Source organism: Anguilla anguilla, chromosome 1 (genome assembly GCF_013347855.1).
Source record: "Anguilla anguilla isolate fAngAng1 chromosome 1, fAngAng1.pri, whole genome shotgun sequence".
Classification (NCBI taxonomy): Eukaryota; Metazoa; Chordata; class Actinopteri; order Anguilliformes; family Anguillidae; genus Anguilla; species Anguilla anguilla.
In genome coordinates this window covers 30,990,322-31,013,808 of record NC_049201.1, presented here as the reverse complement: position 1 = coordinate 31,013,808, position 23,487 = coordinate 30,990,322, and the positions used below count along the sequence as shown (strand labels likewise).

The window sequence follows — 23,487 nt, the reverse complement described above, 5'->3', positions numbered from 1 at the left end:
AATCTCTGTGTGTGAGGATGCTGCACCATATAATATGTAGAGCACTTTGGTGATATGTTGTGTATAGGTCTGTGATTATGTTGAGGTGTTCTGTTGTTGTTTGTTGTAGGTGCTGTTGTCGTTGTGGTTGTTGGTATTGTGGTTGTCTGTTTGTTTGTCTGACGATTGCTGTATAGCACAAGATGAATTTCCAAAAGAACTAATAAATATGTATATATCCATCCATACAGCTAATGCAATAATGGCATAAGATGGAAAATTTCAAAGCTTATTTTCTAAGTGTTGTACAATCACACAAAACTCCCAATAAATATAAAATGACACTGCCTGATGCATGTTTCAATGGTGCTCAAGAGTTTGAAACCCTTCAAAGAGCTCTCTTCAAACAGGAATTTGGCAGTCCCATGGTGTACTCAAATGGAAGTCTTGTCAGATCACAGTTCTGGCTAGAGAGCAGCATCAGTGTCCCAGAATTATCTCTTGACACCACTGATAATTTTCTCACTGCCAGGCCTGAGGACTGTCCGATTTAGCCTCCTCAGCTTCTCTGTGATGTCCTTGAGATCTGAAACCAGAACATCCATCCTGAATTTGGGCTGGAGCTGGTTGAAGCTCCAGCATGCTGAGAGCTTTAGCAACTAGGAAAGCCAGCCAGGGCTGCTTCAGTTTTTTTGGTCAGCTTGTCAAAGTTGTGCATGAAGTGGAAGGCCTCAGGATTGTACAAACAGGTGTGATGCACCTGGCTGGGGTGGTTCACAGCACAGCCGAAACGGGCTTCTTTCAAATTATTATCAATAATATGATCCAGAATGCAGGGTGTTAAGGACTTCATGATTTTTATTTCTGGGGTGGTGATGAAGCTGTCAGATGTTGGCACATAGTAACAGGCAAATGGTGGTGAAGCTGAGTTCTGACATATTTAAATGTCTCAAGTTGCCTAGGTTTCCAAAATGTCTCTTCAAATACCTCGTCAATGTCTCAAAATATAAAATCCAGTCCTTCCATAGAAAATTCAGAGAATTGATGATCTCTCAATCAAAATCACCCAGCTGGAATTTTAGCAGGCCAGGCATAGTTTTAATTTAAGGGGCGACATAGCTCAGGAGGTAAGACCGATTGTCTGGCAGTCGGAGGGTTGCCGGTTCAAACCCCGCCCTGGGCGTGTTGAAGTGTCCTTGAGCAAGACACCTAACCCCTAATCCCTAACTGCTCTGGCGAATGAGAGGCATCAATTGTAAAGCGCTTTGGATAAAAGCGCTATATAAATGCAGTCCATTTACCATAGTGAATTCAGCCAGTTCTGGAATGCCGTCTGACTCTCTTGTTCTGGTATCCTGAAAGTCTGACATCAATTACACACTGAAAAATGTTTCCTTTAACTTTGCTCTCCCAGGTAAGATGGTAGCACTTTTTCATGAACTGTCAGTCTGACAGGGACGGACGTACACTATTTGTAGATGGGCTGTAAACCTCATCTAAAAGCTTGAAAAGCGTGACCTTGCTTAGTATCCACACCAAAAGCCTGGCTCGTTATCCGACCGCCATTCCTGGTGGAGTATCCATTTCTGTGCTTGTGGATTCTGCTACGGGCTGCAAAGGCTTTCTTAGGTGCTTTGGATGTTCTGTGAGCCCACATTTTCTTTTACTGCAGCATAAGCTGCTGATAGATCTTGATCTCCGCCATGATGCGGCATCCAAACCAATAGACTTTATACACATTCTGAAGAGTGGGCATAATCCTGTTGGACGTATGGGCAGAGGCAGTATGTCTTGCGTACGTTCTAACTTCTTAATAACTGAGAGTGTGTCAGTGTATGAGTAAATTGTCATGGTTCTGTGTTTTCCTGTCTGTGTTTCCCTTGTTGGGCCGCCAGGTGGCGGCACTTCTGTTTTGTGTCCTGCTCCCCCTTGTTAATTGTATGATTGTTTTCAATTGTCTCGTTATTCTATCATTGTTCCCACCTGTGTCTTGTTATCCCCTGTCTATTTAAGTTCTTTGTCCCCTTGACTCGGGTGCTGGTTCCTTGTGTTTGTTTCCGACTTGTGTTTGTTTCAGACCGTATGTACCTGCCTGTGTTTTTGACATGTTTGTGTTTCTTACTTTGTTTCCGCTTGTGTGTTTCTGTGCGTTTCTGCCGTTTGTTTTCTGTACTGGTGTAGTTCTGTTTTTTTTTTGTATTTTTTTTAGTTTTCGTTTTATGCCCCTCGTGGCTCTTTGTTTGTTCTGCCTTCTTTTTTTTTTAGTAAAGTCTTGTTCGTATCAACTTTTTTGAGTTCCGTGTTTTTTCCCACTCTGCGCCTGGGTCCCACCCCCCGTACCGGTAGATAAAACTATAATTGAATTAGACTACTTAATAAAGATCTGTATAATTAATCAATACAATTTTAAAACCACATTAAATTATTTGCATTTTATATACACCAAGCAACGTTATATTGCGCTTATCATGTACAACTTTCACTTTAAGGCTTAAAAATGTAAGTAACGTGCGAGAGGTTCCCTGCCTATATTATTTACAGGATTCCTGTGTCTTTATAGCATCAAAGGAATTTCCTCACATGTTCCCAATTATAAAGATTTTAATAAATCTTTTCAGTATTGATAGCCCTGTCTTGGTTTCTATATTATTGAATAAACAGTTCTGGTGACTATGACCTCATCAAATAAATACTTAATAAGTGTACATTTATGACTCATATCTGCTACCACATGTATTCCTACATGTGTTCACATATCTTGTCTCTGTATTTCTTCTTTCTATATCAAGAGAATGTGGTCTATATATGCATGATCACAAAGACACAAAATGACACGAGTTTGTTGTGTAATTGTGTGGTTGTGCAAAGTCTTATGTTCAATCTGTGTGTTTACACAAGGGTATAGAAGCTATACAAACTAAGGAGTTATTTCTCAAATTATTTCTGTGAGAAAATAAAAAACTACAAATTTGTTATTTGTGAGGACACACTTACCATCCAAATAAGGCTTCGACTAGAATATCAAAATATAATCCATTCTAGAAAGCCTTTAAGAAACCTAGAGCAGAAAGCAATGAATGAGAAATGCTATTTTTTTAACTGGAAAGTAAAAGTGGACAATTTATCCTTGTATAGTATGACTTCTAAATACAATAAGGAAAAACATCTCACAGTGAATGAGATGGAACCCCATTCAGCAGACGAAGCCTAAAGCAAATGTCCTCATTACATTGGTAATACACTAAAAAAAAAGAAAAGAAAAAAAAGCACTGACAAAGCAGGAGGGAGGCTTGCTTTCTCAAGCACAATTATGGCATCAGGAAAACACACAGACTGGGAATCTGCTGCAATGAGATTAGAGAAGAGTAATTACCGTACGTAGAAAAACAGGGCCTGCAGAACACGTTTCAAAGTTCATTCTTGCGGGACATTAAAAAGGAGCAGAGTGGCAGCTCTTCTCACTAAAGCAGACCCAGCCTACCAATGAAGGAGCAATTTCCTTAATGCTCACAGGAATGATTCCTGTGTCAGCTGGTATCCATAAATATTTTTGTGGTGAGAAAATGAAATATTCCTCTGAAAGAACACAGCAGTGAACACTGCAGCCTTTTGAACCCGTTAACCCCCCAGCAACTAGTACTGTAAAACCCTGAGGCCTTGCTTACCTTATCTGCAGCGTTGAATGGTGACACATATAGAGCACAGATCTGTCACATTTTCAGCTGCTACAACTGCAAATTGTTTCATTTGAAAATGGACTATTTTGAAATGGACAGGAGATTATGACAAATGGGCCCTGCATTTTCACCATGGGAAGTTAATTCTTCTGTGTGTTTTCACCTAGGGAAGTTTTTTTCTGTTTTGTTTTCTGGCAGCAGTTTTCATTTTCTATTACTTATTCTCTAGTAAATAAAAAATGAGACTGCATATTATGATATTAGAAATATCTCAGTAGCCACCTCTGTGGTGACCTTGAGGTCCAATCATTGTGTCAGATAATCAAAATGGAATTTACAAAATTTAATTAATTGATTAAATTAAGTTAACTAAATAAAAATTGGTATATTTTCTAAACTATTCTAAACTATATATTTGCCCAGCATATAATGCCTCTCATTTTATCAAAATTCAAAATTTGTATCTCTCCAAATGGGTACAAGGAAATATGAGGGAAGACTTTTCCAATAAAGAATGTCTCACACAAAGCATCAAAAAAGTGTTCTTCATAAAAGACACATTTGGTGTTGCAAAATTTCAGAATCAATTTCCTCAATGCCAGCAATAATAGGGAAAAGCTTAACAAAGCAGTCCTATAGTCCTATATGTAAAAGAATGAAGCCTATTTAAGCAAATCTGGCTATGAAGAATGATAGTCAATGCATAATTGAGGGATGAAATAAATTAACAAAAAATTACTAAACACGCTGAGCCAGTTTGAAGGCGCAATGAATCAGGTGTGCCTTCAGACTGGCTCTGTCTGTTCTCTGTCTCTCAGTTATCTCACCACTTAATTGCACATTAACACAGTTTTTCAGTTAAGAATTTATTCCTTTCTGAATCAGTTGTCACCTGGAATCTAGGATAGCTACAGTGATAAATCCATTGTCACCACTGTTCATTCAGCAAGGTATCATGTGTCTTTTCTACATTTCACAAGCAAATTGCAGAAAAGAACCAAGAATTTTAATTCTGAGCTCATTTTCAGGATTCAGGTTCATTGAATATAGGCCTAAAAGTCATGCATTGAAAATACAAAGCCTTGTTTTTGCTATTTAAAAAATACTGGTGGCAGAATTTCTCAGATGATGTAGTGATGCTTACACTCATAATTTCTCTTAGTGGACAAAGACATATCTTTTTAGCCTGGCTTTTACTTAAGGTGCCTTGTCATTTGTTGTTTTATTCATCTATTGTTGTTTTACTGGCTTTTTACTTAAGGTGCCTCGTCACTTGTTGTTTTATTCTTTTATTATTTTATTTGTTGTTTTGCTTTTTTTGTGTGCCTTTGCTTATTGTCTTTCGGTCATCTGCAGCACATTGGACTACAGCCACTGTATGAAATGTGTTATATAAATAAAGATTGATTGATTGATTGATTGATTGAAAGATAGCACCTTCCTTATCCTGCCATCTCTAATGTGCACACAAGTGGTCCCTGAGAAAAAATATGGAGACTGAGAACTAGCCTTTACTCATCAGCTATCCTGAATATTTTGTGTTTATATTGCATGATTAACAAACATGCCAATTCAATTAAGATTCAAGTATTAGTAGCTGAATAATTTCCCCCTGATATAATACACAAATTTTGCATTTACATTAAATTGTTTTAGCTTCCCATCAGTTTTTTACCTCCCATGTTGATAGCATCCATCTCAGGTGTGTGCTCAAAAGCATAAAATGCACAAGGAGGTGTTACCTACAAAGATGGTAGTATCAGCTAGATTGCAAGAGCCACCTGCATTTTGTGATGGGCAATGCCCTGGTGATGGCAGGGTCTGCACGGGAGGAGTCTGTGCCTGGCCTGGCCTGGGGTGGGGGGAAGTGGGGGGGGGGTCACATGGGGGGCTTATCAGCAGCCAGTCCTTCTTGGAGAAAGGCTGGTTGAGTGCTATCACTGGCAATTTGACTCATGGTGGAATGAGGCTCTTTGCTCAGTTTGGCAGAAGAGAGATAGGGATAATGACATCATTCTGTCTGAGTTAAAAGGCAGAGCACGTCTTTCCCTCACACCGTTTATAAACTCACTCTCATAAACCAGCAACAAAATAATGCATGAGAAACTATTTCTACCCTGCTGTATAAATGGATAATATTTTGCTGTATATGGAGGCCATGTGTGTTGCCCTGGATTAGGATGTCTTCTAAGCAAATTAATATTTTCACAAAAAATAATGAATGAACACTTCAGATACTGACCAAATTAGCGCTTTCCATTTAGTGAGTCTATCTAAAGCACTAGCCCTTGAGAGAGTAATGTGCCACCCAGTGTCTCCAAATATTAATAAGTCAATATGCAATTTGTGTATAGCATGCACTTTATAAATCCTTAGTTCAACAAACATATAGGCTTCATGGTTACTCACTTTTAAACTTTATAATAGCCTATGAGCATTTCAAACTTATGTACAGTAGAGAATTAAATGCAAAGATTACACTTTCTTTGGCAGTAAACCTAGTATCATTTTCTTTTCTGATATGCAAAGATTGCTGGGAAATAATCCTGTGTGTGTTTTTGTCCAGTTTTTAGCATGTGACGATGCAGAACAATGTAACTGTTAGCTTGTTTTAGTGGTGAAATTTTAAGGTCAAATAGCTACTAGGTAGTCAGGATGAAAGCAAAGAGTCCCAGCTACAAAGAAGCTAATCAAAACAAACTCAAAAGCGGATCCTAGAAAAGAGAAAACAAATGAATGGATGGCTTTAAAAAAGAAGTTGCCAAGACAACCCATGCAAAACATCCGACCTCTTTTAGCCTACATTAGGCATACCATATATCAATAATGTTCCCTGCTCAACCGTTGTCATTCACACACTGCCATATCCTAAGCTGCGAAAATGCTTATTGTGGCAGTTGGAACACTATCCGGTAATGTCTACCTCCAGATGAGGTGCATAGACTACCAAACTGCTTGTGACATTGCCTGTCACAACAGCGGAGTGCTCATTTTCTAAAATTACATTACATTTATTTAGCAGACGCTTTTATCCAAAGCGACGTACAAAAGTGAATATCATGGTCATTGGACAACTACAAAACACAGGTTCAATAATGTACAATGCTAATTTTGTACAGCTATTTCTAGCCAAGAACACAGTTCAGTTCACACAGTGAACACTATTCTGACCTAACTTATGCCAAGCCAAACTAGGGAGAAGAACAAGCTACAATATTAGGACAAAAACAAATGACAAAAAGTGCTGGAATGGGGGTACATGTAACATGAGTGTCATCCCGCATCTCCGCTTGCCTGAGGGACATCCAGAGCTGGATGGACAATCACCACCTGAAGCTCAACCCGGGAAAGACTGAGCTAATCTTTATTCCTGCTCTAACCTCTCCCCTCCTCGATTTTTCCATTTCCCTAGGGGACACCTTAGTGACATCATCACCCTGTGCCAAGAATCTTGGAGTGGTGATGGACAACAGGTTGTCCCTCTCCAAGAACATCGCAGTAGTAAGCCGGGCGTGCAGATTTTTCCTGTATAACATCCGGAGAATCCGCCCCTTTCTCACCACCTACTCCACCCAGCTCCTGGTCCAAGCAATGGTACTATCCCGCCAGGACTACTGCAACTCTCTTCTGGCTGGACTACCGGCATCTGCCATCAGACCCCTGCAACTAATTCAGAATGCTACAGCTCGTCTGGTCTTCAACCTCCCCAGACACTCCCATGTCACTCCCCTGCTCACTACCCTCCACTGGCTGCCTGTTATAGCTCGCATCAAATTTAAAACATTGGTCCTAGCATACCAGGCAGTCAAGGGATCAGCCCCAGCATACCTTCACAAGATATTCAAACCCTACATGCCAGCCAGGCACCTCCCCCTCTTCGCACCTGCGCTTCCCGAACACGTCTCCTGTCTGTTCTGGCCCCACGATGGTGGAATGACCTCCCCGTGGAGGTCAGAACAGCTGAGACACTGACCCATTTCAAGCGACGACTGAAGACTCACCTCTTCAGGCTGCACCTCTCCCCATCCCTCCCTACCCCCCTGTAAATGACTGTAAGCTTAGGGTTGTAACTAGGCAGCTGTTTCGTAGGTGACTTAGGTGCATTAACTGTTTTAACTACTGCTTGTATTTTTGCATAGACCGCGTTGTTGCTGTTCTCGTTGTGTTAGTGCTAATCAGTTTAACCTTCAGGGTCCAAGTTGAACTATGCAGTTGTTCCCTGCACTTGGACCGGTACTTCTCTCTAGGGTTTTCGACATACTTGTTCCTGGTTATGGTTATATACTTTGTTGTACGTCGCTCTGGATAAGAGCATCTGCCAAATGCCTGTAATGTCATGAAAGGGGGGATTTAAAGTGAAATCAGGGCTCTGTATGAACTGTTCTGTTATGCCCCAACTGGTCATGTCTGGGTTTGCAGGGTTCCTGCAGTTACTTTTGTTTTACTGTTAGGCCCCTAATGGTCATGTCTGAGTTTGCATAGGTTCCTGCATTTACTTTGCCTATTTATCTGTGCATGTGTTCCGTTCCCCTTCCTCTTTGTTGCCACCTGTTCCCTATTGTTCTGCCCCTTTGTTACGCACCTGTTCCCTGTTACCCTGTCTATGTATACCCTGCCCGTTCTAGCCTTGGTTGTCAGTTCATCACGGTTTTTCTGTCATTCCTGACCTCTGCCTGTTTTTGGACCTGACTCTGCCTGTTTTTGTACCTCTGCCTGTTCCTGACCTCTGCCTGTTTTTGTACCTCTGCCTGTTCCTGACCTCTGCCTGTTTTTGGACCTGACTCTGCCTGTTTTTGTACCTCTGCCTGTTCCTGACCTCTGCCTGTTTTTGCACCTGACTCTGCCTGTTCCTGACCTCTGCCTGTTTTTGCACCTGACTCTGCCTGTTCCTGACCTCTGCCTGTTTTTGGACCTGACTCTGCCTGTTCCTGACCTCTGCCTGTTTTTGGACCTGACTCTGTCTGTTCCTGACCTCTGCCTGTTTTTGGACCTGACTCTGCCTGTTCCTGACCTCAGCCTGTTTTGGACCTGATCCTGCCAGCCGTTTTTCTTACTTCTGCTGGGTAACTGCATGCCTACGTTATGAAAGACCTCATAACGCCGTTGTGTGTTGTGCCTCCTACGGGAGAGAGAATAAACTTCACTTAAATTCTAATCTTCGCTGGTCCGCGTCTGAGTCTGACCCAAAACCCTGACATGACTTGGGAGAACTTGGGAAAGTAATCAAGGGCTACCTGAGAATCAGCGTAGGGCAGGAGAAACTGAATGGACTGACTGCACTATCAGGAGCATTAGAGCTTGGGAGCTGATCTTGAAGAAGACTTCTGACAATTTTGCACAATGCATGGCTGGTCGGATTACCTTTAAATGAGTGAGTAGATAAATCTATTTTCAAGGTGGCCAGTTTCCAATGGGCCTGCGTACCAGCCTGTTATAATAAGAGTTGGGCCACTAGATAATTAGATAGCACTAGATAATTTTAAAAGGTATACTATGTAGGATTTTGCGACCCTTGTAGAGTCTGTAAACCCCACTCACACCTCCCTTGTTCACACCCCCAACCACACCTCTGTTGGGGACGCACCCTCAATGTCAAGTGAAGAGTTGCGGTGGCCAGAAACATTTAAAATATCATTTTTAGAAACATGAATGATTCCATATAGATGGTAATAGTAATTAGGCAGTGTTATAACGATCTTTACACTGAGTGCACCCCTTAATGCGAGGGAACATTGTACGGTAGCTACTCCATAGTGCCGATGCAACTACTTTGTGTTCTTCCTGGTTTTATATTTAGCTATTCTAGGCCCTGTTTCATGAAGCAGGATTACTGAGATCAGCTGGATAACTGCGTAAATCAACTGAGTAAAACTCAGAACCCTCCCAAACCTGGAACATGGACTGAAAATGAACTGTTCTGGGGGTTACTCTGTACAGTTGCTCTAGCTAACTCAGTAGTCCTGCTTCCTGAAATATCCCCCCAGACATTTCTTAGCATCTGTCATCACCGTAAACTATCAACAAACGCAATCAGAATCTGATCCCAAACCACAGGCTCTGTAGCCACCCCCACCGTTCCCCACACAGAAAAGAGCGCCACTCCAAGAAATGTTCCCATCCATATTTTAGAATAACAAATACAGGTAAAAGGTACACAAATTCAGCAAAACTGAATAAAGACACAGATTGCCGGTGCATCGTAGATATGCCTTAGCATGGTTATTTTTATAATTTGTTCAAGTAAAAAATCCTGCATAGTCTGCCTGTCAGCTTCAAAAATGTAAGTAGGGTTCATGAGGATGTGTTGAGCGATCTCAGCTCTGAAACAGACCGTGGTTTAATCCTTTCAATCTTGAAAATTTCTTACTGTTGATATAAAATGGGTTGTAAAATGGTTTTGTTGTTATTCCCATATTATAGCAATTTGGGGATTTAAGCATTTTCCATCATCTTGGTGTTGAAGATTAGAGGGATATTGACTGCACATTGCCTTTTGTAGCTGTTGAAAGTTTGAGTGTCAAAGGCAGTAAAATGTAGCTTTTATTGTAGCTAATGTGATTAGGCTATTAGCTAACTAGGATGGTGCAGCCTGCAAGCCAACTACTATGTGAGCTGCGGCTGTGCCAAACCATGGGCTTCTCTGGGCTTTTTTGTCTGATATGTAGGCCTCAGCAAGCGACAGGCTTAGCTAGTTGGGATGTTTGTTTTTGTGACCATCTGTTTACACCTGAATACCTTGACCAACATTCCCAACAGCCCAACTTGTACAACCCAACAGTGTCTACTGTAAATAATGGTCCCCTCACCGCTCGTGACCGCTACCGCCCCCCAAACCTGTCCTGAGTTCATTGTTGAAGACATTCGCATAAATTGAAAATGTGTTTGAGCTCAAGATTTAGGCTTATGTTTCTCTATATTAAAGTTGCAACCTCTCAGAAACAAGACATTGGTCTGTCAGTTCTTTGATTTCGTTGCCTGCTGAAATCAAAATTGATGTGTGAAGTGTGCTCATTATATTTTAAAAGTAAACCCAATTGAATGCATTTTAAAACCACCCCTGCACCATAGTTCCAAATAAATGATCTTTCGGTATCTATGACTCACTGAAAGATAATTGTAAAGACTATCAAATATTTAAAATTCATTTTCTTAAGGATTTTCTTATTCTTATTCTCAGCAAGCTCCAGCACAAAATTAGTTTTCTCATTTTCTAAATCACTTGAGTTTTTAAAGTTAAAAGATGCTTCTCGAGCTTCAAACCAAGGTCCGTCAATTTAAAGCATAAAGCTTTAAGAACAAAAGCAAAACCAACAACAGCATCAGCAAGAATAAAATATGGACCATTATATAAACTGATAATCAATTAATACTTGCAAGGCCCAGTAGAAGTAATAGTTAATTAGGAATCAATGTACTGTACACAGGTTATAGCTTGTATATCTTGACCTTCTAGCACTTCACAGTCAATGTTTTAACGTACAGAAACGTTTCACAATGAGGCAACATGGTCAAAAAATGATACTTCAGTTTTGCAGAAGAGGAGAGACAGATGGAGATCTGATATCTCAGAAGGTCAGCAGAATGAATGAATGAAGAAACATCAATGTTGTGTTGGCAACATATAACTAGAAACACAAAGAAGCAGACATCATGATTTAAAGATGGATTTGCAGAAAAGGCTGATCTTTTTACTTTAATTTTTTACAAAATTTTACTTCAATTTGTTACTCATATATTTTTTAGGTGTTGTGGTTTTCTCAATATAAAGTAATTAGGTTAATTTGGATGAACCAAAACATTTTCAGTTGAGAAAACCTAAAAAATAGAGGTGTAACAAACTGAAGCAAAATTTTAGGTTGATCCAATTAAACTTCTTTTTTTCAGTAAACCAGGGGGGACCTAGAAGGGAAATTAAACTTGCTTAAAATGCGGCTGCTTCAAAGAAATAGATGCAATAATGAAAGCAGACTTCATTAATTGGTAATAGTAGTAGGAAAGTGGAAACATCTGGAGAGTTAATTGCATTTGCTGTCTCTTTCTGCTGAGCACAGCGCAGAAACACCTGTTTGGCAGCAGGCATGATGGGGGCTGTCTCCAGGTCTGTCTCGGGCTGATCTGAGCCTAGATGTTCTGAAAGACATGTGTGGTCAGCTAGATTCCAACAGTAATTACTGCACGCTCATATCTTTTTCTGGTAATGAAAAACACACCCGCATGGGCAGCATTGTACAGTATGACTGGCTTTAATCATGGTTCACCCTGGTGTCAGTGTGGCATTCAGTTTTACAGTATAAACAACATGGATTTACAGTTGAGGCCAAAAGTTTACATACACCTAGGCTAAAGACATACATTTTTCACAACTCCACACATTTCATGTTAGCATACATTTCCTGTGTTAAGTCAATTAGGGTATCTACTTTATTTCCATAAGAGGTCATTTCAAAATAATAGCTAAGAGACTGATTTATTTCTGCTTTCATGTACTATATCAGATTTTCAATGGGTCAAAAGTTTACATACGCTTTGCTAGTATTTGGTGGCATTGCCTTTTAATTGCTTAACTTGAATCAAATGATTGGTGTAGCCTTCCACAAGATTCTCACAATACTTTGCTGGAATTTTTGCCCATTCCTCCGACAAAACTGGTGTAACTCAATCAGCTTTGTGGGCCTCCTTGCTTGGACACACTTTTTCAGTTCAGTCCACAAATATCTATAGGATTCAGGTCAGGGCTTTGTGATAGCCACTCCAATACTTTCACTTTGTTGTCTTTAAGCCATTTTGTTACAACATTGGAGGTATGTTTAGGATCACTGTCCTTCTGGAAGACCCAGTTGCGACCAAGTTTTAACTTTTGAGTTGCTGTCTTGAGGTGTTGCTTCAATATTTCTAGATAAACCTCCTTCCTCGTGATGCCATTTATTTTCTGAAGTGCACCTGTCCCTTTTCCAGCAAAACACCCCCACAACATGAAGCTTCCACTCTCATGCATTTGATTTTCCATGAAAATAATTTAAATAAAACAAATACAAAGTATTTCATGTGTAAATACTTAAAATATGTATTTAACTAATCCAAATACGTATTTGTATGTGACTCAGGTTTGGTACAAATAAACTGGCAAGTAGTTTAAGAAGTCAGAGTTTGCCATCCCCCCATGCAAAGACATGTATGGGCATTTAGGCTACCTTCTGTTAGAGGCAGAGCATTTATTGTATTTTAATGTATTTTTAAATGAAAAAAAAAGAAAATTTGTATTTGACCCAGGCCTGATTTGTTTTTATTTATAATGGAGATACAAACACAAACCCCCACCCTAAAACCTCCTTACCACCACCAATGGCACACATTTCCTATAGACACCAGATATTAGTGTTCCTTCACCTCCCAAATTGAAGTTCATCACATGCCTGGCACATCCCACATGCCTACATCTTTTCTCTACACGCAGGTATCTGTTGCATATAGGGGCTGCATATGGGCCAGACAGCTGCAGCTCAGATCCAGGAAACAGGTGAAGAGCTGTAGGTGCGACTCACCTGCTGTGGGAGGTGTCTTAAGTGGTAGGGTTGAGGCTGGGGTGCTTGCAGCTGGCTATGGTCCAAGAGGCCAGGCCTGAGGAACACAAGTTGGTGGATTGAAAGGTTTTATTATGCCTTAATTTTATCAGGTGGGTCAAAGAGAATTCAATTCTCATTCAAATGGACAACTGGGGAATCAAAGTGGGCAGTAAATTCAAAGTGTGTGTGGCAAAATCATGATCAGGGGATGAATTAGTGACTTGCAAACTATGATTAACACCCTGGTTCTTTCTAAATGTGTGTCCTGGGATCCCTTATAATCACAGTGACCTCAGTTTAACATGTCATATAAAGGATTCTACAGCACTGTGTCTCCATCACTGTGCTGGGGCATGGGATTGCATAGGGTAAAGGGAGAAGCGCATTCCTGTTGGCTAATATGCATATCTTCTTAGATATCCCAGTGGGTAACCCATCAAAGTAATAACCAAGCCCAACCCTGCTTAGCCTCATCAAGTTGACATGAGAAGGATACAGGGTTATGTGGCTGCTTGACTTTTATTAATCATATAGGGAAGTGGGAGTCTGAAGGGGCAAAATGATAGAAGCACCTATTTTCCGTCTCCAGTTGGGTAGAGATGTGCTCAAGCTTGCTGCATTTTTCCCTCTCTCCATTCTGCAAGATGTGGGCAGGCTTCTGGAAATGGTTTGGCTCCACCTCCTGGATTTGGGTGGAGATCTGGGTTTGACTGGAATCTACCCGCAAGATGAGTGTGGGGCTCCATGGACGGGTTGGCTTGGACTCCTCCTCAAGGGCTGTGCAGGACTGCTCCTTATCCCTGTGGGACAGATAAGATATGAGGTCACTGCCGGTCTCTGTGCATGGAAGATTACCATAATAATAACCACAAGCACTTAACTTCATATACAAGTCGCTAACCAAAAATGTAACTCAGACCTGACCCAGCAATGTCTAGGTAATAGGTTTCAGGGCTTCAGCCTGAACTTATGACACCCATTTTTGCCCACTGTGCCACTTTGGTGACCTTAATTTGTTGGTAGTTTGGATGATGTTCATTTACTACATTTATTACTCTTTTTTTTTTTTCTTATTGGGTCTGCTCACCTATTCTGAAACTTAAAGGACCATACCGGCATTTTGGATAATAAAGCCCATTGACTACATTTTTTGTACATTTTACATTGCTGCAAACCAATCTGCAAAGCACACAACAGCTTTTTAAGATTCCCAAATTAGTTTTTCCTACCGTTCAGAAGCCATTGGTTTCCATTAATTTCCCTACGGTATGAAAATCAACTGATCAATAATGTAATAACTAACAAAATCACTGATAATCCAATGCAATGACATTATTACAATTACAATTATTACATTATTGGTAATTTATTACATTATCTGGTGGGTAAAGAGTAATAGTATTTACCAATAAAGTAATAACTACACAGAGCAAGCAGTAATCATTAGAATCATTGTTGTTAAATGAATAAAACAAATGAAGGATTGATTCGTACAGCACTTAAGCACAGCTACTCAAAGTGCGTACTGTATAAATGACCAGTGAATAACAATTATGTAGTCATTTGTAAAGTTATGACATTATTGGTCGATTTATTACATTAATGAACTTCATTAAATTTACTTTGGCACTTAGAGCAACATTTTATTTAATCACCAGGTAGTTATTACATCATTAGAACTACATATTGTAACAGCAAAAAAAAAAAAAAAAAACAGGTTCACCAATAATTAGGCTGGTACAACAGTGGCAAGAGTAAACACCAGACAAAAGGAAATATTACAAATTATATGTAATTAAATTTTTATATATAAACACACATAATAAAAATAGTCAGTTAAAACAAGGAGCCCCCTATGGTTTTTCTGGAACTGCATATAAAATTCATACACCATGCTGGCAGTGACAATCTTGTTACTCACACAGTCATATAGCCTATCACTACAGAAGCCATCAATTACTAGCACCAAAACTACACTCCACACTATTGTGAATAAAATACATCAGTGTAATAAAGGCAACCACACATTAGTTTGCACAGCACACACCCAGCACTAAAACTGGCCAATGTAGCGTTGCATTAAACAGCTACTGTAGGGACACAAGCCAAACCATATGAATTTTCACCAAAATAAAACATTAAAATGGTCATGCGACACCATAAAAGAAAACGAGGATACAGACCATAGCCTGCCGGTGTGCAGACACCGTAACATAAATACGAGGAAACAGTTTGTTTGAATCCTCTTGCATCGGGCAAAACATAACTAGCATAAACAAGTGCGTGCTGGAAAAAGATGCGCTGGATAGATGATTAGCACTGTATAAGAACCAGATCTCACACAAGTTTTACCAGAAATTATTATAAAAATTAACAAAGAAATAGTCTTATGACACCAACTACCAGGCTGTGGTGCGGTGTTTCCCAACTCGCAAATGCTTGTACAACTGACCCCTAACACACCTGCCCAACTATTTTTATATTCCTGTCCCAGCCTCTTGATCTGACTCCAGCCTATCAACCCGAGGTTTCCAAGGCTTTGAACAAGGTAGGGAGAGATAATTATTGTAATCAGGGCAATTACGAATTTACTAAGCCGCAAACAATTATACAATAATTAAATTACTTCCCCATGATTAAGATAACCACTTCTTGCCCGTATATATCCTTTTGGTATGCTACTCTAAGCTCAAATCATCAGACAAACTATTTGAAGTGGCAGATCTTGTCATGTGCAACCTTTCCACTCACCTCTCCAACACAAAAACTACAAGAAAATAAGGTAACCAAATAGATTTCAAAATAAAGTCAGGTTCCACCCAGCCTATCAGGATTCATTTCACAGACACAGTCTTGCCTGCTAATATGAGATGTCTCCAGCAAATGTTGAATTCTGGTGTCATTGGGTGTCAGTGACTCAGTCGAAGGGCACCTCCATTTGTTAACAAACAATAAATAAAACATGTGCCTATGTCTGTGTTTAACTTACTAAAAAAACAGAAGGCTTGGATTATTGCATCCCTGCCTAAAACCGAGTGCTCCAATGCTAGATTATTGGAAAGTCAGTGATGTGCTTTCCACTATAAATCCCATTCTTAGTATTGTCACCCCACCCAGCTTATCAAACACCAGTGCATCTCCACTAAGAGGTAACATACCGGGATCCCGGACGTTATGTTACGGCCGGCTCGAAAGGCCGCAACAAACGAAGTCCAAATCACCAAAAACAAGACAGGAACTGATCTAAAAACACAAACTCAGACATTTATTAGAATAAATAACAAACTAATCACAACCTGAACAAAAGAAAACCCACAAAGTTCAAACAAAACGATCTTCACAAAAAATACAAACCCAAAACAACAAATCAAACCACACACAAAAGAAACCCAAAAGAAGATCCCCCTTGCCTCATACTGCTGGGCTTAAGTTGGCTCACAGGCAGGTGGAGGCAATCAGGCAATTAGGTACCACCTGCACCTGCACTACCCAGGCAAGCAGGGACAGGGGACGTAACACTACTGCTATTACAAAAAAGAGTAAAAGATATAACTGGTAGCTAGTCATAAAAGTAGTAAACTAAGCCTAGTGAGCAGTTTATGAGTCATCTATACTTCTGGGAGAAAATAAATGAACTGTTTTTTAGTTTGGTGTCCAGATTGTTGTGAGTTACCCCTGCTAGGCTACACTTGAGAGAGCACTTGATGGGCCAAGTCAACATCATTCACACTTGAAACAAATACTATATCATAGGATCAGAAAGATACTCTGCCTGTCTGTGGGAACGCAAGAGTACTCTCTCACATTCAGACATTCAACATACATGGTGTCCACCCATCACATTTTGTGCTATAAAACATAATAATGCAGGCCTATTCACATGATTCTGTGGGGCACTGAGCATTCCTTGGGATGTGTGAGAGATTAAGATTGAAGTCACATAACAATCTCCACATCATTTATTGGTTTTCCTTTTCAAATAATGCAACACAATCTAGCTCTGCAATATAATATGGCATTTCTAAAGAATAAAATGTTTGAGAGGACACTTGAAGTCTTACTCCCTTAATATTTAGGCAGTGGTGTAGCATAATGGTTGGGGAACTGGGCTTGTATCTCTGAGGTTGTATGATTGGGGGGCACTGTTGTAGTACCGTTGATAAAGGTACTTAATCTGAATTGCTTCAGTAAATATCCAGCGGCGTAAATGGAGTAAAAATATAAACTGAGTGAATTGCTCTGGTGAGGAGTGTCTGCTAAATGCCCAAAATGAAAACATTAATATGTTTATTTTGTAGTTGTTTAAAAAGTGGTTATGGGTGTGTTCAAACAGCTTTACATCACATGTGGATCTTAGTATAGCCAAGTATGAGGACTGAGCAGACAGTCTTTTTATCCTGCAGAGAATCACCAGAGCGCTGATCGGCCCAGATGAGTCACACAGAGCCTGCCTGAAGCAGAGTTAACCATGGAGGATTTGAGCAGATACTGCAGAATGTCTTCACTGGAATGTTTGAATGGAAAGGGAGAATTATTTAGTTGATGGTAACAGTCTTTGAATGGCATGCAGCCATTGAACTGTGAGCATCTATTTCACATGAACAGTTAGATGGGTCATTCCCCTGTTGCAATGGAATACTTTCAACATAAGTACTTAGCCAGGTCTTTCTCCTATTGAAACAAGAGCATGTAGGACCGAGTTTAAATCACAAAGCAGTCAGGCACTACAGTATTTATGCCTTTGTGAAGAGGGCCTTGAAGAACACGCTACATAAGAGGAAGAGAAAACTCTTTTCCTTCCCTCCACAGAAAGCCCTCCACCTATTGAGCTCCTGTCATAGTCTGGTTATTTTCTTTTACACGGCCTTTATGCACGACTAATAATCCAGTGTGAGTTGTTACACAGTAATTCAGCATGTCAATTTGGTCATTAAAAAAAAAAACTTGCCTGATGAAATGTAAATTAGGTGTGCTAGAAAATTTTACAGTTGACCCTTCCCACCCATATTTAAGATAATATTTTTAGCATTACCAATGGTTCTATCAATCAATGTACTCATTGAAAACCACAATCAAGTACCCTAGGCTTATCTTCACTATACAGCTTAGGAGAAAAGGGTGAGGAAGATACAAGTGACACAAGAAACAAGTTAAAGGAAAACATGTGGTATCAGATTAACTGGAGCTTGATCCTAATATAAATACCAATTTGGTACATGTTGGTGTCAACCTGGTAAAATATGTCAATTAGTATGCATTCCTATATGTAATTTTTCAATTTTTCCATATTCAGGATACATTTGTTATTTTACTTATATTACTATTTGTGTATATTTTAAATAATATTTCACTGTTAGTATATATATTCGATTTTAGTATATATTTTCCAAAAAAATCCACAACATATACTTTAATATTTTAAGCATAAAATGACAACAGAAAGTGGAATAAATCAAAATTATCCATACTATATGTTACATTATCCAATATTTATCAAATGTTAATTTCTTACATGTACTTAAAAAAATCTATAATTAAAATGTATTCCATATTTGTAAGGCTTTTACCCAGATTAATTATGTTCCATTAAAATAAAACATATTTTTGGAAATGTAATTATTACTTAAGATTGTACAAGATTGTACACATTGTAATAATACCACTAAAACAATTTAAAAAATACAGAGTACAAACCAACATTTTCTATCTGTGAAAAATGTGTGCAGGATGACATGAAAAAACAAAATAGGAGCAAGATAAAAATTGAATGTGATTTGTTTGGTGAATGAACATCACAATTAAGGTCTTTCAGGAAATCATTGACTCAGTCTTTGCGATTCCGAATTTCAGTAGTAGCTCTGCTCAGCTAGTTGGCTGAGATTCCTAATGTACCATTTCATCAAAATAATGGTGTGCCTGTTTCAGATTTTACCTGTCTTCAGTCATGGTGCCAATCAACATAGGTCATTAAAAGCAACCAACACAGAGTAAAATATCTAGTGTTAATTCAACTCTTAACAGATAAAATTTGGTCCCACTCTGGAATGTGTAATATAAAATGTACCTTCTCTGGAAAAGTGAATCTGCAAAAGAACTGGAACGTACTCAATGCAAATTGAAGTCAGTGCCTTATTCCATGCATAACATTTCCATGTATCCAAGCAAATATCTCATATTTTGATTGACCACCCCTTTCAGAAACTCTCTAGGAGCATATTATCATATCAAAAGAGTACAAATTAAATGAGGAAACATTGGATTGACTCAATGACCACAACATACCCACTTTTCCAACCTCAAGCAAGTTTAGGTTAGTTTATTAACTTTAGAAATTAAAACCTTGACTAAAATGTGTCATCAACAATACAAGGTAGGTATGATGGCACATTTTGTTATTGAGGAAGACCGAGCGTGATTATTTTATAGCAGAACTGATAGCAATGAATAATGCAATTCTGCACAGAAGGGAGGAATCACTTCCAGCTCCAACTCTTTACAGAACCTCCTCATTCGTTTCTTTCAATTGCTCTCTCCCTTCTTCACTCTGTCATTATCTTGCCCTCAGTACTTCCTTCTTTTGTGTTTCTCTGTCTGTCTCTTTTGCCAGCTTACTCTCTGGCCCTATATCACTATCTCTCTCTCTCACAGACACACACACACACACATACAGTGGGCCTCATTTATCAATATTTTTGTAAAACTGTAAATTTATGCAGAATCGGAAAGGAACAAATTCATAGACACAGATTTTTTCGTATCCACATGTGTATGTTGATAAATACCAATCCATCGTAAATGAAAAGTGAGTTCTGTCTTGGAATTCCATTGCAGGCAATTTAAAGAGACGGCCGAGAAAAGACAAAAGGGAAAAAGTTCTCTGAAGAGGAGATTGAAGTACTGTTAATGAAAGTACAAGCCAAAAACATTTTATTCAGTAGTGTAAACAGTGGAGCATCAGGGCTGGGGAGGACTAAAGCGAGGCAGGATATAACTATTCTTGTAACTGTGTGTCTCAAGTTTGTGTACTATGCAACAGGTAAAACAAAAATTGTTTGAGATGAAACTGGAGGCAAAGAAGTAAATCCTAGTCCACAAAGGAAGCACATCAGTCACAGGGGGAGGTCTGAGTTTAACTCAGTTATCTATGCTGGATGAACACATTGGCAAAAGTATAGGAGACATCACTGCGTGGAATTACCCAGGAGGGTGACAGCAATATGTTGTCCCTGTCCTGTGCCAGTCACCAAGAAGCAGAGGGCCGAAAGCACAAGAAGCCAAGGACCATAAGCACATGAACATGTTCTGGATTTGCACAGGTACAGCATGTGGATCTACTGAGTTCTGCCTCCAGTGTGTTGCATAGATTCAGTCGGAGGGTGAGCCATTCATTATCCTCAGCAAACAAATTGGCCCAGTCTTTGCAGATGCTCTCCTAAAAGCGCCGTGCGCCAAATCTTCTAAGCAATAGCAATGAAAACCTATGCTATGACTTCTGTGACGTATTTATGGCAAACATTGTTTGGTTTTATGTAATTTATATTCAATAGCAATTGAATATAAATATAAATTGGATTAATCAGGATTACGCAAATGAAGCATCACTTGTTCTAATGTTGAATCTAATTGTTATTTTCATATAATAATTTGAACAATTATAATATAATATTCAATTAGCTTCTAAATTATTCAAACAACTTTAATGCTTTAAAAAAATTGAAATATGAGGACAAATATGAAGATGAAAACAAGAATGAATTGGATAATAAATGCACAAAAATGCACTTACGTGTTTTTTCATTACACAAACAACACAAACAGTTTAGAGCTCTTGTTAAATCTGACATACAAAAAAATCCCACATTGTTTGCATAAATGCATCTACAAATGATTTATGATCAAATTCGTTCGACTCATGTTTGATAAATGAACTCCAGTGAGAGTTTGTAAATCCGAACTCTGTCCAGGCCATTAAACCAATTGGCTGTCACACAATGTCTTGCTACAAATGCCTGTTGTGGAGCCACCACTGAAAAATAGCAGGTAGTAATGGGAAGGAGTGACACTCACACAACACATTCACACCAAATTAAACACTGCACTTGTGCACATGCACCACATTAGATGAATATGCACGCAGTTGTTTTGATATATCCATATATTTTGTACACATATTAGTCTACATTCTTATAAAGGATAGGTAACAGAAAATGTACTCGGTCATTAAGAGGGCCATGGGATCAGAGAGATTAGGAAATCCTAACAGTAAACAGTAAACAGTTTTGGAGGGATACAGTAAATAGCCTAAATAAAATTAGGAAAATAAATGCACACCAAATGCCACACTGCTTATGTACAAGCTATTTTGAAGTTGTACTGGATTTTCTTGCTTTATACTAGAAACCCCAACAATGCCCTAATATCCCTCATTATATGGCTAGCAGGTCATCAGAAACATGTGTAAGTACCTAAAATATCATTCCTCTCACACACAAACTGCCTGGGCCAACTGAAAACATGCACATAAGCTGATATATTAAAAAAATATAGAAAGAAATAAAGAATTTTGTCTTTAAATAGTGTCTGAAATAAAGAATTAAAAATGTAAGTCAGAGAGAATTACTCACTCATACTGCTCTGGACACATGCTAATGAGAGTGACCCGACTGAAAGAAAAACACAGAGGGGGAGGAACATGAATACCTCAGGTAAGCATCTTATGATTCACATCCTAAAATACAAGGTACCAAATGCAGAGGAAAAACTGCTAACCTGTGTAAACAGGGGATGTCCTACTCTGAATTACAGAGACATGCAAGGAACTAATTAACTAATTAAGATCTTGGCTTGAGTGTAACATTACTGTCCAACACAAATTCACAAACAACCTGTGCTGTGCTACTCTGCAGATAACAGTCATTTTCAAGAAAAGCATCACATTATGTTACTCACAATTATTGCACTGCACATCAATGTTAATTCACAGTTAAATACATTCCGCACAATACTGTTATATATCAATTCACTGTTTTTGTTTATGGATACAATTTAATTGTCTTATGAACAATATTTTTTTATATAATTTATAATTATTTTTTAAACGCAAATTTAACGTTTCGCCCCCTATTCTTTTTTTCTACAAGTTTTAATTGCACAACCATGTGTTATCCCCTATCATTAATATGTTCTGTCAATTTGGAGGAATGCAAGCAACATTGTGGTCTCCTCTGCAGTTCATGCCTCTAGCCACAGCCTGTACAATCTGATGTCCCCCAGCTGAGCTGCACAGTCATTGTGTCTGAGGATTACACTTGATAAATAGTTGGCACAGACAGACTGCAGGTGCTTCATTCACATGGCAAAAGCATGCCGCAATTATGAACCCCTTGAAACTGAGATTCAAAACCAGACTGTAGGGCAGGTCACTACACTTTGGCCTGCAGGGTGTCGCCTGGCTTGAACAACTGGTGATTCCAATATAGGGAGGAGAATACAAATGTTTAACTATATGAAAGAGAATAATGTATGAGACAATCAGAATGAAGTATGATGCTTGCACTTTCCATACTTACGTCTCCAAACTCTCCCCTCCTCCCAGAATATTCTGAACTGGAAGGTAACCAAGACGAGGATGCTTGGCAAAGTACTTCTTTGACCGAAATTTGTTTTTCAGCACCTTTGTGAAGTCACGCACGTCTTCCCCGGAGGTCGTCTGAAACATACACAGAAGCTTTTGTGCTTAGGCAAACAATCCCCCACTATTTACTCAGATATCAGCTAGAGACATGGGATTAGGTAATTATCCATCTACACTAAGTTTCACAAGATCCAGAAGTAAAAGCTCAGAAAGAGCTCTGCAAAACTTCAATCATGATTGAAAGCTCTGCTCGGAGAGGTCGTAAGACTGTTGAACTGCTCAATCAAAGTGTTTGTCAGAAGTTTCAGTAAAACAGTGATTGCCAACCCTGGTCCTGAAGAATCACTGCGTCTGTTGATATTTATGTTTTTACTTTAAAATTAACAACCAATTTAGAACCAAGAAACCAAGTGAGGAAACCATGTAATTAACTGCCTTAATTGAAAGTGTGGAGTAACTATGAAATCCAGTCAACCAAGGCTAAAAACCACTGCTTTAGAATAAGGTTACATTAATTAACATGAACTAATGAATTAATTAACATTAACAAATCATTAACTTGTATTTACAAAGCACAAAGATTGGATCTGGCTGTGAAAAGACAAATGACTGAATCACAGAGATTTCCTATTGA

General features: G+C 39.0%; 1 protein-coding gene across 4 annotated transcripts in view; it reads right to left on the bottom strand.

The window, feature by feature from the left end:
* Window positions 1-23,487, bottom strand: part of LOC118226925 (utrophin-like) — a 118,224-nt gene that overhangs the window by 5,068 nt on the left and 89,669 nt on the right. For 2 of the 4 annotated variants that reach the window (XM_035416963.1, XM_035417081.1), the window contains 4 exons: window positions 22,789-22,928; window positions 21,844-21,882; window positions 13,792-14,019; window positions 13,199-13,274 (listed from right to left, as the gene is read on the bottom strand). In XM_035416963.1, coding sequence (XP_035272854.1) covers window positions 13,199-13,274; window positions 13,792-14,019; window positions 21,844-21,882; window positions 22,789-22,928 — 483 coding nt within the window. Of the gene's footprint in view, window positions 1-2,973; window positions 3,038-13,198; window positions 13,275-13,791; window positions 14,020-21,843; window positions 21,883-22,784; window positions 22,929-23,487 lie in introns of those variants that run through there. The other 2 variants (XR_004765137.1, XM_035417165.1) reach the window with 2 other exon arrangements.